This window comes from Agelaius tricolor, unplaced genomic scaffold (assembly GCF_023055355.1).
Source record: "Agelaius tricolor isolate 1412-34295 unplaced genomic scaffold, bAgeTri1.0.p SCAF_2, whole genome shotgun sequence".
NCBI lineage: Eukaryota > Metazoa > Chordata > Aves > Passeriformes > Icteridae > Agelaius > Agelaius tricolor.
This window is the reverse complement of record NW_027269262.1, coordinates 56188748-56204540: the sequence shown is the minus strand read 5'-3', so window position 1 is coordinate 56204540 and position 15793 is coordinate 56188748. Positions and strand designations below refer to the sequence as shown.

At 37.4% G+C, this 15793-nt stretch overlaps 1 protein-coding gene across 4 annotated transcripts in view; it reads right to left on the bottom strand.

Annotated features, from left to right (window-relative positions):
• Nucleotides 1–1094: 1094 nt before the first annotated feature.
• RGS20 (regulator of G protein signaling 20) overlaps nt 1095–15793 on the bottom strand; it is a 39215-nt gene continuing 24516 nt past the window's right edge. For all 4 annotated transcript variants that reach the window (XM_071419487.1, XM_071419468.1, XM_071419481.1 and 1 more), the window contains exons 2-5: nt 12697–12845; nt 8626–8712; nt 7548–7782; nt 1095–6294 (exon numbers count right to left, since the gene is read on the bottom strand). In XM_071419487.1, coding sequence (XP_071275588.1) covers nt 6106–6294; nt 7548–7782; nt 8626–8712; nt 12697–12845 — 660 coding nt within the window. In that variant the 3' untranslated portion in view covers nt 1095–6105. The remainder of the gene's footprint in view (nt 6295–7547; nt 7783–8625; nt 8713–12696; nt 12846–15793) is intronic.

The window sequence follows — 15793 nt, the reverse complement described above, 5'->3', positions numbered from 1 at the left end:
TGTTTATGTAACCACCTTTGATCAATGCAATATATTTTATTGCCCAAAGCATGTATTTTACCTTCTATCAGCAGGCATTATTTCTAAGAATGTCCTAAAATAGTGGTTAAATCTGATTTGAATGTTCAGTCTTGCTTAATGTGCTTGACTACCAACTTGGGCTTAGACTTTGTAAATAAGCAAAGGCATTGTGTTGTAGGCTATCCTAATAACACCAGCTAAGCAATTCATTACGTTAAACTGGCTGGGGAGGTAATACTATACTCCCTTCATTTAAATGGCATTGATTTTGTTAATGAAATGATTTTTTGAGATGTAGGGTATCTGGTGTCCATCATAGACCTGCAAGTGGGAATAAGTTATTAAAATTATGATCTTTTCCATATGAGAAATTATATAAATGCTGCATTTTTAGAGTTTGCTTTTTCGCAGTGCATGTTTAGAAATATTTGCAAATGTGTTCTCAAGGAAAAACATGTCAACATCTTTAGAAGAGATTAAATTAATTAAATCTAATTTTATATTACTTAATTTGTTAGAGTTTGGGGCTGAGGAGGTCTTTTTTGGCACTGTATAAATTATTCATGAGGGGATGGGAAGAGTATGCACAGCTCCTGGAAAATAAATTCCTTGAATGTAAAGGAACACCAAGGTTTTCTATGTTGAATGTTTTTTGTGTGATAGTGGCAACCGTAACAAATGAGTTGGAAATAGTATGATGACACTTGAACTTTGGGAGACAAGAACTGTTTGGTTAATACTTGATACAGCAATCTTTTCCAGTCAGCTTATGCAAGGAAGTGTGGCTTTTCTGCTGAAGGGTAAAAATTATTAAAATAGAAGAAGTTTTGTTACAGACTATTTTTTATGCAGAAAATTGCTTAGCATTTAAAGGTTCTTGAATAGATTTTTATATATAAACATTTTAACTCAACTTATGCTAATGTCTTTTAGAAAATATTTTTTTCTACTAGCAGCATGGGTTAATTTTTAACCTGTATGTAAGTCCATTGGCAGGATTGCTTCCTGAGAGTTTACTAAAAGATGTAATTTTTTTTTTTTCAAATTTCAAGTTGTTGAGGACAACAAACCAATTAAAGATGTTTACACTTTGTTTGGTAAAAGTTTGTTTTACACTTTGTTTCTTCTAAAAGAACAAGTCCAAAGAATTGTGTTAAAAATGACAGCAAATTGGATTCCAAGTAGACCTAAATTTCACATTGGATTCCAAGTAGACCCAAATTTCACCTATGTTCACAGCATACCTATACAGAGCAGGCAGTGGTTGGTTTGCATAACCTTCCTCACACTGTGTGTCCTTTAATCTTTGTGTCTGATTGTGACACTTAGAAGAAATATCTTTTGAGAAAGTGTAGTAATTATCTTTCTGTAGTCACCAGATTATATCTGGACTATATTAAAAGAACCAGAACTGTGGTAGCACTTTCTGTGATGCAGGTATATCCAAATAGGAGTTGAAATAAAATGTGATTTCACCTGATGATACCTGAGCAACAGCCTTCATCCTTCTCTCTTCTGCCCCCATGGTAAAAAGAACTGTTTCTTTTGCCCAGTGAAAGGTGGAGTGCAACAGCTAGATTCAAAAATGCATCTGTTCTAGTCATGCTTTATTTTGATTACCCAAATCAAAAAATAAAACTTTCCAGTACTGATCTTTGGATGGACCTCTGTTCAACAGTTGCTGCAGTTTTCACAGCTGTCTGAAATTGCCTTCCTGTATCAAAGAGGATGCAAAGGTGGGGCTGGAGCTGTCTCATTTCTCATGGCTGGCTTTGTCTACTGGGCAGCAGTTGTGCCATGACTGACCCTGTACACTGGGGTATTTCAAGCACTGAAACGTGCCAGCAGAACTGGTGATCAATCTCTCCATCTAAGAATAGCAAGTTTGGTTATTACCTTTAGGGACACTTGAATCCTCTCAGATGGAGCAGAGTTGTCCTGCAGTGTAAGGTAGCTTGTACACTATTCTAATAGAGAGAAAGAGGAGGCCACATTCCTTCTAAAGTGTGTGTGTGTGTGTGTGTGTGTGTGTGTGTGTGTGTGTTCTTTAAGGATCTGATCTTCTGTAAGCAAGGCTAGAGCATCCTGCTGCTCAGAAAACACAACTTCTGGATCCTTCTTGGAAGGCATTGTCTCATATATAATACATTTGCTCATATATTCTGTTATCTCATTCAGGAGAAAGTATGAGTTTTAAACTGTCTTGTACTGAATGGTTCTTTTTGACAGTCACTAAGCAGAAGGGAAGTATCTGCCCAGTGATCTTGGCTTTTGTGAACCCAAGGAAGGGCCTGGTTTTTATCAGTTCAGGATTCCACTTGTGATCACATATATTAATTTTAAATTGAAACTCACAACCCTTACCAGCCTGGACAGGACTTAATTCATCAACATGAAGTCTTCATTCTGTAAAATGTGGTTGTATTATCCTTCAAACACATGCCTCTGGAAAAGGATCTTGAAATATTAGTCATTCATAGAAACAAACCTGACAAGTTTTACTTCTTTTAAGCACAATTTTATACAGCTGTATATTAGCTTCTGTTTCACTAGGTCATCACTACTCTTGAATTCTTTTACCATTTCAAAGAGTTTGGGATTAATTTAGTTACAACCTTAGTATAAAAAATTTTTCATAATGTCATTGAAACAATACTCATATCTTTTATAGCAGAAGACACATGTTCTTAAAAACTGCTAACAGCAAACTTGTTTAAAAATTACTTAACATTATGATATAATAGCCTTTCTCATCACTTTGTCTTTTTTCTGATATCCTTTGTAATCCAAAACTGCTTAAGTACATGATGCTTGTGTGATGAATTTTAATCTAACTTCATATGATAGAGCCCTTCAGAATATTTTTTTTCTCCATTTGTACTGTGCTAATGACTTTGGAATTTAAAGGTCACTGTAAAGCACAATATGTTGGCTGAAGGAGCCCATGCAATTTTAATAGTGCTTAGCAGGCTGGTGAAAAGAGCAGTCTTTAGCAGCGTGCATGTTCTGTGGGAGTTACTGCTTTATGATGTGCAGACATTGAAGGAAGAATGCCAGTGGACTGGAAAGTTGTTACAGCTTAATGATATCCTGCAGTTCAATAAATGCCAAGGCAAACCAACCGTGCTCATTTTCAACCTAGGATAAATTGATTCTGTGATAATTTCTTATATGATTAAATAATGTCTTATGTCAATATGATTATTTTCTCTTGCTACTCATGTAACAGCTTGTCTATGGAAACTTTTCCTTTTCAGTGCACTTTTCTTTTGCCCTGAGAAGTTTATGCACTATGAGCAGGTATATAGCAATGAAATGTAATTAAAAATTTGTGGTCTGTGTGGGTGGGTTTTTGTTTTCATCTTCCCCCTCCCCCCCTCCTTGTCTTCATGCCATCAATTAAATCCAGCATTAACCAGCCTGAAAATAACAAGATATTTAAGGGAGTGGGTTGTTTGGGTTTTTAGGAGATATTCTCCAGATGTCTAGGGATCAGCATTCTGCTACTGGTGGTGGGTATAAGCTTAGGCCTAAAGCACAGCATTAAGATTTGGTAAGATATTTCAGGAAAGAATGCACATTGCAAATGTCAAAATATTGTTATGCAGAAGTAAAATGAAAATTGCCTAGAGAATGTTCATTGCTTAGAAGTTGTGGCACATGGAAAATAAGCTTAGAAATTATTACTTTCTTTTTTTAATAATTTAGTGTTAACCATAAAACTGCCCAAACCAGTGTAGTTTTCTCTGCCCTATAACTTCATTACATCTTTTTTTCTTCATTTCCTTGCAGAATAATAGAATATATAGTTTGATATGGACTATGATTGTTCAGTCTGTCTTCCAGCTTTTAATGAAGTATCTTTGCAGGGAAGAGAGATAACTTAAATTAAATCCTCCATTTTGTGAGGTGACATGCTTTGAAGATTTTTTTTTTTTGATTCGTGCATATGATCTTTCCAACAAGCTGAATTTGACCTAGGTAAACTTTATTTGTCAACTTAGAGGTTTAGAGCACTCCTGCCCACTCTGATTAAAACAAATACAGTATCATCTGTTTGACTGCAAGCTCCCCATGAGTGCTGTCTTTTGAAGATACCTAGTTTGTTTTGTTGAAGTCACTACTTACATTGTAATATTTTACATAAACTGAAATGGTATTGGTAGTGCTTTGGGTGAGTTAAATAGAAATTCAGCTGAGGTAAGCAGTGGTCAACACTAACTAAACTGTGTCTTTAGTGGTTCATGGAAGGGTTTCCTCTTAACTTAGTCACCCACCACTGTGCTACAGCAGGCAAAAGCACTTTGCTTTGCTCTCTCTAGTTTTTTTGGATTACTTTTTTGTGCTGACATGTTGAATATTGTTTTGTTGGAAGAAGATAATGAAAACTGGTAATAGAATCATAAATTATTTGGGTTGGAAGGTACCTTAATCTAGTACCATCTCCACTGGCAGGAATGCTCTCCGCTAGACCAGGTTGCCCATCCAGCCTGGCTTGAACCAGCCCATAGCATTGATAAATTACCATGCACCAGCTCTTCTGTGGTGCTATGTACTGAGAAAATCAAATCATTATGTGCTTCAGAATGCAGTAAGGGCACAACATGTCACCTGCCAAGTGCATTAAGGAAACAATTAAATTGATCTCTTAAATTCTGTTTTGTTCTTCCCGTTTCATTTTTTTTTAGAGAAAGTTCCCATTTTGTATTTTCCATAGTGCTGGAATTGGGCAAAGATTAGGTTTTGGAAAGGCTACAGTACACATCACTGAGCTCTGTCTGTCTGGTACCCCCTTTCTGGGGGTATTTTTTTGTGTCTGTTTCCCATATATCTTTTTCTAACCTATACATGTCATTTGGGTCATTTAAATAAATACACAGGGAAAAATACAATTCAGTATTCAGGAAATCCACTATAACCTCCAGAGTTTAATGTAGTGGAATTGAAGTGAATCATGTGATTTAAAAAAAGAAGACATTAGAGTAACAGATCTACAGATAGTTTATGTGGATTCAACTTTCTTTCTTCCTAGTATTTCCTGTAATTACTGATTTTGAGATATGACCAGGAATTAAGTGTAATGCTTTGGGCATACTGTAAATGAACATGGTTTGTAACTGGATAGAACTGGTGCTGTTGGACAGTCTAAAGTGTTGCTGTATGTGAACACATGTTCCATCTTCCTGCTTTTATTAAGTAAATTGTGTATATATCTGTGATGGAAACTTTACAAGATCTGTCAGGAAATGGGAGAATTTCATATTTACAAACCCAAGCTGGTTGAAACTGTCGTCGTCTTGGGAACAAATAGTGAAGGGTTTTACAAACACCTACTGAGGGAAGAGAAATATATGTGAGAATTCTGGTGCTTTATTTCGGAATTTGAATGCCCAGACTTGTCTTCCTCTGAAATAAATAATTTAATTTTAGGAACATCAACAAAGGGAACTTAATGCTTTCAGCAGATTCTAATACTAAAATAACAATTCTTCAGCAAAAGGTTTTCTTTTTATAAGCAGCATTATTTCAACCAGTAACTTTCATAAACTTGAGATTGCCATGCCAATTTCCATTAGTGCACCATGTATGCATTAAAGATACCAAAACAAGTGAAGTGTGCCTATGCCAGGTGTGATGGCAGTGCCTAGAGTAACACAGTATTGACAGTAATATTTTTAGTTTGGTCACAGTGTGGATGGGGCAACTGGTTTCATTTTCAAGAAAATTCTAACACTCCACTTAAAAATCAGTTGTAGTTTCATGCTCAGTTGGTATTTGTACCTCAGACATAAGGTATAAATTTGTGTCTGAATTGTCTGCTGTGTTTGAAAAAATACTGCATTTTTTGAACAAGTTTTCTTCTTCAGGCTCTTCATTTCCTTTTTCAAAGTAATACTGAATTTAATCAGAAACTGTACTTAGTTGTTTGTGTCAGAGCTTTGTGCGGATTTAAATTATTCAGTCTGTAGTAAAACTTGCCTGAGTTATTTTCAGGTAAATATCTGATTAATTCTAAATTCCCTGTGGATTTCTGTAGCCCAGAGTCCTGTCTGTTTTAAAATAAATACATTTAAGAAAAAAATTCTATGCTTCAATGGATTTTTCAGACAAGGACTGAAGCAAGTCCTTATAAATAGCAGAGTTCATAAACCGTGGGTAAGAGTCTCTGTGCATTAAGGTATAAATTTGAAGCTGTGCATCATCAAAGGTGTGTTGTGAGGGTTCCAGCATATTTCGGTTAATAACTTCTCTTACTCTGGAGTCCAGACTGACCTGTGTATTAAAATAGAAAGTCATGTAAATAATAGTGAATAATACAGGTGGGGTCTTACTTTTCTTTCATTGGTTGAAAAAGCCATCTTTTTTAAGCATTTCAGCTGGTGTCCGACAAGACTGTAAAAATTGCTAAATAAACTTCTGCAAAAAATGATTCTGTTAAAATTTGAGTGGAGTAATATCTTGAGTATGGGTAATGTCCTCACTGAGGTACCTTATTGGAACAAGGCTATCTGCAATCCCATTATTACTGAGACCGATGGGTTATTTCCAGACCAACTTCCTGCTCTGTAGTAGAGAGCATTTATAATTTTTTGTGACAGTTCATTTCCTGGAGAGTTGGTGCTGTTGTAAAGAGACTGAGCTTGGAGTAAGAGTATGACACAGGTGGACAATGTAACCTGGGAAGCTGTTTCTTAATCAAATTGCTGTTAAAGAGCAGAGTGAATTGATGTGAACCACAGGTAGGGCTATATAATGATTCCATACAACATACAGTAATGTAATTTTTTTTTTTCCTGCAGGTCCTATGTGTCTGTCCTTTTTTTCCTGCAGGTCCTACTAATATCTGCAGAGAGATATTAGTACTGCAGGAACAGACTGGGTAGATTTAAACAGCATTTCTATAAGTACAGAAGTATAGTTGGCACAAAAAAAAAATTAAATTGCAATTTTGCAAGGATGTTGAAAGGGGTCAAATTCTAGCCTGCTTGGCAGAATTATATTAAAACTGTACTGAGGTGCCTTTGAAACTTGACATATTTGCTAACAGCAAAATAGTTTTGAAAATTTTTGGGGAAGTAATTGTGTTTGTTCTATGCCATATTTTGTCAGCTGCTCTGTGAGAAATTTGTCTTTGAAAATGACACTTTATTTGTGGTTACTGTGCTTTTGGAGAAACGTATACACCCTCTTCCAAGTGTAATGAGAAAAGGAACTGATTTGTCCAACAAATAAAATTTGAGTTGGGCAAGGATAATGTGATCAGCCATATATTTGTGCCTCAAACTAAAAATTCCACATCAGCATGCCAGGCTTAGCGTAAGAAGAGCTTCCTTACAACCAGTGAAAGTAGTTTTGACCATCTCACTTCAATGGTGGGTGCCTTCTTCCCCTAAATATCTACTTGATGGCAGTGGAATGTGGAGGGCAGGGGGAAATTCTCCCTAAGCATTGCTGTAACTTTAAACACATGTTAGAACTAACTGTGCAAAGAAACATCAAAGAATGTAATAAGGAAAGCAATATACCTCCTTTGGAGAGAGGATAGAAATATAATCTTCATAAATTAGTCTTGCTTTTTCTTCAATGACGCTTTTGTTGGATTCTTGTTTTAGTTCCTCACAGGCCATCCAGAAAAGCATGTTTTCCTCGCTGAATTCTGTTCGCAGAAATTCACGAAAAGCATTTCTGCCAGCTGGAGTAAGCATCAGCTTATCAAATGATTGAGCCCAGGCATTTACTTCTTCAAGAGTGGGAGCAGGGCTTAAGGAGGAAGAAGAGCAAAAGGAGAGAAACGAATGATTGTTACTCAAGCTGCTTGCAGCTGGCAGGAGACATCTGCCATCACAATGGAACAAAATTGTGAGGTTCATGGGGTTCTGATTCCTCATTGCAGCCACCCAAGTGCAAACTCGTGTAAACACATTTATAAGATGTTTTTTGAAAGTGTGCTTATCAAAGGCTCTGATGCAGGTGATTGCCTCTGCTTTGATGCAGAAATTGCAGTTTAGTGCTCAGAGTAATTGCAACAAAGAAGTACCCGTGTAACAGCTAGACATTTTTTCTATCCCTAATATTCCTTGTTAAATTATGGTTAAAAATTGAATGAAAATACATATAAAGAACCAATGATTCAAACCTTTTGAAAGGTACCCACTTGTATGTTACCATTTTGCAGGTGCTTTTACCTGTTTGGGCATTTCTGAAGAAACTGTTGCCTGACTTTTGGGAGGATTTAAGCTCCAGTTTATTATTTTTGTTAGGCTGAACACTGTTGGTTAAGCTCATTGCATACTTGCTGGGTGGGAACAGGGTGTATTTTTAAATTATTTCAGGAAAAAGGGTAAAATTTCAGTTTACAATGCTGGTTTTAATTTGTCATGGGAGTGGGGATGTACTTACATGCTGCATATAAATGAAGTAAAATATTATAGATCAGACCTTTGGTTCATTAGGAGGTAAAAAAACAGGTGACTTGCAGATTGGGTGTAAATGACAAGTAGATAATAGTTATTTTCACATTTCAGGTAAACTATTGCAATTACTTAGTATGCTTGTTGGGTTTGTTTCATTTTAGCTTGACAGAACACTTAATAAAGACCATACCTTTCCTCACAGTTTGGAATACCCTCTGCTTGGAGTTCATGAGATGTTCTCCTTGCTCTCTCTTCTTCTTGATTTCTAACAGTAAGACTGAAAAATAGCAAAGTTTCAGTCAACTTTAATGACTGAACATACACTAGACACTTTTCCTTCTCTACTAAAAGAAAAAATTCTGAAAGGACAGAAGCTAATGATAGGCACATTACCCACAGTTACATTCTGACCTTATTTTTACAATTGTATAAAACTTGAGTGTAGCTGAAAGCTGTTTAGTATTCTATAATACAGATTTTCTACAGAAGGAGCATAGTTCCATAAAATATCTCAAGTTGAAGGGACTCATAAGGATTGTCGGGTCCAATTTTATATATATATATATGCACACACAAGTGTGTATGGGATGCATACCCTTTGTCACATAACAAATCTATTCTCTGTTTGTTTTCGTACTGTCTATACTCAGTGCAATGCTTTTACTTAGGCTGGGCCTGATGCACTGGTTTTATGTGAGTTAGGTTTCAAGGTAAGTGGGTTTGGATTTGTTTGTTTGCATTTTTTTTCTCCTCAGTTGTGATGAGGGCCAACACTCTGGTTTGGAATGGTGATACCATGAAAGGAAAGCCAGAGTTCAGAAGCAGGACACAGGATTTAAGTGAGCTAAAGACTTCTCTATGTGGTTTTGGAAGGGTAAGCGCTTTCAGAGTTCAGATGTAGATACAGCCAGATTGTGTGGTGATTGATTGCATCTTAGCAAATTGCTAATACATGTGTCAAAATGGGAGATCTGGAGCACGAAAAGCAGATCTATCATTGCTGAATATCATTTTGAGTATTTCTGAATGGAAACACTTGTTTGTAGCATTACAAAAACAAAGTTTGCTGTAGTCACTAGTGATCGCTGACAGTTTTTGATGTCCCGTAGCTGTGAACTCCTGCTTCTTTCATCAAATGTTAGTTAAGATAGCTCTAGTTCTTAAAAATTTCTTTTGTAGTTGTAGATGATTAATTTTCATTTGAAACTGGATTTGAAAATGGAAATTTTTTTTTGGGAGTGAGGACTACATTCAGTTCATCCAGGCTATGGTAGCTTAGTGAGAAATGCATATGCATACACACATGCTATCATATAATCTGTAAAGCTGCTTAAAATATGTCAAGAAGAAAAGGTCCCAGTGTTTTTTATATTTTATATTGCCTGTTATTTTTATGAAATGGGTCCTCCAGCTGAAGCAAGGCAACACAGTTGCTATAACTTCTAGGGAAATACCAAACTTAATTTCTTCATTTGTATTTTACCTTTCTTTCATGCTAATGTTCTAAGTTTTGCTGCCTTAATCTCTAAGAGTCTCATTTATCTCTAGGAAGATTTTTGGTTAAACCAGTGGATTTTTTTGCCTGTTTTGCAGTCTAAACTCTTGGCCAACTCTTATTTGCAGCCTTACTGTTTACTGGGCATCTCCTTCTCTGCCTTTGTCTACCATTAGTCCATAATCTGCAGAGACCTACTTTTCTCTTTGCCACAGCAGTCCATGTGTTGAAGATATAGGAAAGCTTTTGTGTAGCTGAGATGGAGAGCAGATAGTGCAAGCCCTTTTTTTCAGCAATATCTGAACCGTATGTTCAAACCAATGAACTATGTCAACTTACCTTTAAAGAAAAAAAGGAGAAAAATGTAAGTAGTAATGCTTTTTTCTCTTAGGTTATATGGGTCTCAAGCCTTTACTACCCTTTTTACCAGTGGTTCTGGCATTTTTTGAATATGTAAAGTGATATGTATTCTCACACACAGACAGGAAGTGATACTCTTGTCAGAACTATTTTTGGATTGAGGGGAACCAACAGATCCAAAAGAAAGGAATACAGTCTTATGGGATAATGCACAGAAAAGGAAAAAGACCAAAGAAATAACAAAAGCCTCCCTAAGAGAACATGCCATGCTTCAGAAAATTACTTACAGGCAGGCTCTTTCCCTAGAAATGTACAAGTAAACAATAAAGAGAGTAGTGCAATACTGTATCCTCTTGGGATCTGGAAGAGTAACAGGCTGGAGGTTTGGGTTTGACTGTAGGAATGAACACAGGCTTTGAGCATCCAGCTGAGAGACTCATTTCAGTTCATTCTAAATCTACTATTAAGAATATGCTGAATATTGGATGTTCAGCAGCTCAGCAGCATGACTCATGGAGATTGTTATTTTTATTCCTATTCATAATCTTTCTGTTCCAAGAGCTTAGGCTATTTTGAGGAAATGGTCTATGAATGGGGAACATAAATAGCTTAATTACGGTTTGTTTTGCATTTCTTGCTACTAGAAAACAATTGTTTCAAAAAAAAATCAGAAATTATTTTAAAGCTGAAACAAGCTACTCTGTTTCTGAGCCTGTATTGGTTTCCCAGATGATTCTGAAATGCTAATAGGAATTTTAAGCATCATGAAATCTGGGTACTTTCACAAACCCTATTGAGTAAATTGCTTTCTTTGAATTGTTTGAATAGTGAGATACACAGAAAATGAACATCCTGAAAAATATCAGGTAGAATCACCAAAAAAAAAGTACTTTATCAACAATTTAAAAGGTAAAATGGAAATTTTATATACTATGATGTAGTATATAAATGTGTCTTATTTTTTCCTTTAATTGAAAATCATTTTTGTGTAGTGCAGCTCTGGACTGAGCCACTTGCAATTGCACTGGACAGTTGTTGAAATGGCATTGGAATTGGTGTGGGATGATTTAACGCACATGCAATAGGTCACAAACTGGTCCTGTACAGGCAGAGTCTTAATGTCTCTCTAAATTCTACCTTGGTTTACCTTTAAGCACCTGCTGAAAAGCTTGGTAGGATCAGAGCCAGAGTTCTTGGCATCTGACAAAAAAACCCAAACCTCCAAGCAGTCTTTTGTCCTTGCAAAATATTCACTATTTGCATTAGGGAGGGCAGAATGTTGTGTGTCTTGGCTTCTGATGAGCTGAGTACCAACAGCAAGGAAATTATCAGTCTGCTCTTCTCTGCCTTCTAATGGTATTCTCCAAAGCATTTGCCACAAGATGCTATGTGGAAAACAATATTAGTGGAATAGATTCCTAGCCCAGGCTGTAAGGTTATTTGTGACCACTTCCCATCACCTCAGTGCCAGGTTTGCTTGCTCTGAAGTGTTTATGTGGTAGACAGTGAATCTCTAAGAAGGATTTACTTGCTGTCAGAATTTTGGCTAAACTCTATGGCTATTTAAGACTTTTTGTTTATTTGAATGCAAGTTCTACTCTTACCCATGAAGTAACATTTTGCCCTAACCAGATACAGGGCTTTTGAGTATGGGAATATTTACTTCAATTTAGAATGAAATCACTTGGATCTGGAGGGGCGGGTAAGAAAGTGAAGGTGAACACATTGTTAATTTAGGAATCAAGTGATTCCTCCTCTTTTGCTTTAATTGATAAATTCTCTTCCTTAACAGGAGTGGGACTTTTGTAGTGGGGGTTTTTCTGAATTTTTTTCTGCTTAGCTTCTCAACTTCAGCAAATACCCACAGTGTTTAAAGTTTCTGGTCCCAGTGATTATCTTCATATGAGTTGCAGGTGCCATGAGTTTGCAATACTAATTAATGACAACAGATCCAGTTACCTTCAGGGGAAAAGAAGTGTGCTGGGCACCTGCTTATTCATTTTCTGACCTAAAAACTCTTCCACCTTCTCCTAACTCCTTGTCAAGGCCCAAATCTAAAAATAAAGCTCTGACATATTCTGGCATTGCTTTCAGTTTTTAGTGGGAGCCTTGGTGAAGCTCAGTGCTGAGGTTAGCACAAAACAGACATTATATAATATTGACAAAAAGAGCAATAGAGATACTGTACAGATATTTCTTTTAAAATCTGTTATTTCAATGGCAGGGGAAAGAAGGACTACACTGGAGTAGAGGATTGTGTCTAGCGGTAGAGCACAGCAATTTCTTTGTGTCCCAGATCTGCAGAATTATACAATTTGTTTTCTTTGGCTTATGTTGTCCTGTGCAGGAGCTATGTGTCCCTTCCCTCCTATTCTGTTCCTTAGAGGCTTAAATGAGAGGGGTTACCATGAGCAGCTGCAGCAGCAGCACCAGCAAAAGCAGCAGGCATTGGAGCCTCGATTTCCTGTGCTGAGCTGAGCCTGTGCAGCACCTGGGCTCTCCGGGGTCGCAGCCATCTGCCGTTTGCGAATCTCCGTCCTCTCTGATCCCATGGGCTGCAAGCAACAAAGGAAGGGCCAAGTAAGAAACATCTCTCTCTGTTTTCCTTTTTTGTTTGCTTTTAAAGTCTTACCCAGAAGTGCTGAAGGCCACAGCCTCAAGGGAACTGAAAAGCTAAATCACTGATTTTCCCCCATGGAAGTTCTAAGGTGTTGAATCCTTTGGAAGAGTCACTCATTTAAGTGCTGTGATGGAAGGCAAAGGGCTGATGAATTCTTCGCGTGCCTGGGAATGCAATGAGAGGGGAGTGTGATGCAGAGAACAAAAGGTACCAGTGAGGGATCTTGGAGAGCCAGAGCTCTTGGCACAGAGGTGTATCAGCCTAGGAGCTGAAAAGGGTTTCCTGAGGTTTTGACTTCAAGGCTATCCTAAGGATAGTGGTACAGAATAGAAGTAGTTAGGGCCTCTCTTTTCTTTCTTTCACCCGATTAGCCAACTCACAGGCTTCACGATGCTTGAGTGAGAACCTGAGCTCTCCTGAAAATCTGGCCTTTGGTGAATATTGAGGATGCCTCAAACCTGCTGGTTCCCTTTGTAGCAAAGAGGGAAGGGCCAATGCTCATTTCTCCATTGAAAGTCTGAGTGCCACAGTTTTTAAAAACTTTTGTCTCTGTGCTTCTGTGAAGGTGAGGAGGAAACACAAAACTAGATGTTAATAATTACATGGTTTTCACTGAGCCCCCCAACTGAAGACAGCATGAAACAGTTTTTGGTGGATGCACTGGTTGGTTTTTTGCACAGTTGTAGGAAGCCTTCTTGGAGACTGCACTTTGCAGAGTGTGCAGATAAGTGGTGTTGATGAAATGACAAGTCCCCTTGAAGTCCCTGTTCATTTCTGACCTATCTCTGAGCTTCACATTTGCTCTACAGCACTTAATAGTGCTCTCCCTGTTATGCTGAAAGTTGTGCCATATGTAAGTGACAGATGTCTTTGAGAGATGAAATGCTAGCTTGTACAAAGATTAGTATGGCTTTCTTAATCTTATTTGTATTTGATTTTTGGATACATAGCTAGTCATCCTCCTGTGTCATGAGATCCCTTTGTGTGTAGGTTTGTTTCAGGTTGCTAAACCTTCTTTTGAGGCCATGACAATTGTAGGGGAATTAAGATTAGCTGCTACCACTTTTGAGGTCTTTTTTTAAATCTATAATATCAGACTTCAATCTAATGAGATAAATACTTGGGGGTTAGAAGATGCTTTCCTTTCTAAAATGTTCATCCAGGTTTAGGAAATGCTGCTGTTTTAACTTGAGGGGGAATGTATGGATGGTGTCATGGACCCGACAGAAGTGTCAGGAGAAGAAAGAATGTTATTTTAGCAGAGTGCAGCATTACATTTTGCTGCACTTTGGCTACTGTGGTTTTTTCAATGTTGAATTTATTTCTGTCTTGTAGAGCTTAATAGTTTTTGTATTTGTGAGAACCACCCACTCTCCCAAGAGACAAATGCACGACACGGTAGCAGGAGATGCACCTGTGTAGCAGGAGGAATAAAATACAAGAACAACAATATAGATAGAAACTACAACCCATTTTAAAACTCTGAAGGCCCAGTCTGACAAGCAATGCCTAAATGACCAAAAATAGAAAGTCAGAAAAAATAACATAGCTTCCAACTGCCCCTCCCCAACCTTTCTTGTTTCGAAATGTGAAAGGATCACTGAAATGTAGAATGTATTTGTAGATTCGGATTTCTTCCTGTCAGCTGCAGATTCACATGAACGGAATGAATAAGTATTAATTTCCTTCTGGATACCTGTACTTTTTTAAATGGAGCATTTTCACATTTCAATTAGAGAGTGATAGCATATAAAACATTTTTGGAAGGATCATATATCTAACAATATGTCAGGCTGCTTTGGACAGTAAACTATTATTATTGATTAGAAAAATGTAGCTTGGATTCAAACATGTGCTGTTTATATAGCCTAATACATCCATTCTTACTTCTGAGATAGTTTATCTTCACACATTCATATCTCTAATTCATATTAATAATAAGTTGGCCTGGGCTAAATACAATCTAGGGCCCCTGTAACAGGATGGCAAGGTAGAGAGCAGAGCAGTGGTGCAGGTTATTACAGAGTTGTAGAAACTCCTCTGGTGCACTTAATACTAAGTCCCATAGGACAAAACCATGTTGGGCTGGTCAGGTACACAGAACAAGCAAAAAGTGATCTATCTCAGCACTGTTTACCTAACTTCAGAAGAGCTTTATTTTATGTACGTAGGATCTTTCTGATGCTTCTAATATATCCAGAATTTCACTGTAGGACATGGAAACTTTCCATCACACTTTGCTGCTTCTTGCTGTAACCACCAGAGCTGTGTAATGAGCCTTGCCAGGCAGTTGCTGGTTTGAGTTTTGCTGTGCGCAAGAACGGGCAGTAGATTTATCAATTAATCCAATGAATGTTATTTGTAGGAATTAACAAAATTCCTTGCTCCTCTAGAGTACAGCCCACATTAGCAACAATTTAAGCAATTGCTTTATTGATTTTTGGATCTGTGGGAGTTGAGGTGGTTATTATTTTGCCTTCAGTAGACTTCAGGCTCCTTTGGGGCAAAAAAAGAGAGGATATTTTTAGACCTCATAGTGAAAAGGTCTTCTATTCATGTAATTTTACAGTTGTTACTTTGGGACATCAGATTTCCAGACCACTCTGAAGGTGCTATGGGAATGAAAAAATTGTATGAGAACCCTCTGTACTGGGTGTTCTCTGCACTTTGAGACTGGAGTCTGCCTTCTCTGTCCCCACCATCTGGAGCAGCAATGTGCCTTGTTTGAAAATGGGTTAGAGAAGAAAACACAGAGGATTAGAAAACTGGAGATGGACTGCTAACCTGTACACATTTCCTGAGGAATCCAAAAATGCTTTTAGGCTACTGATGGAATGATGTAAGACACCTTTAACCAAAGGACTTCAACCCCTACCGTCTCAT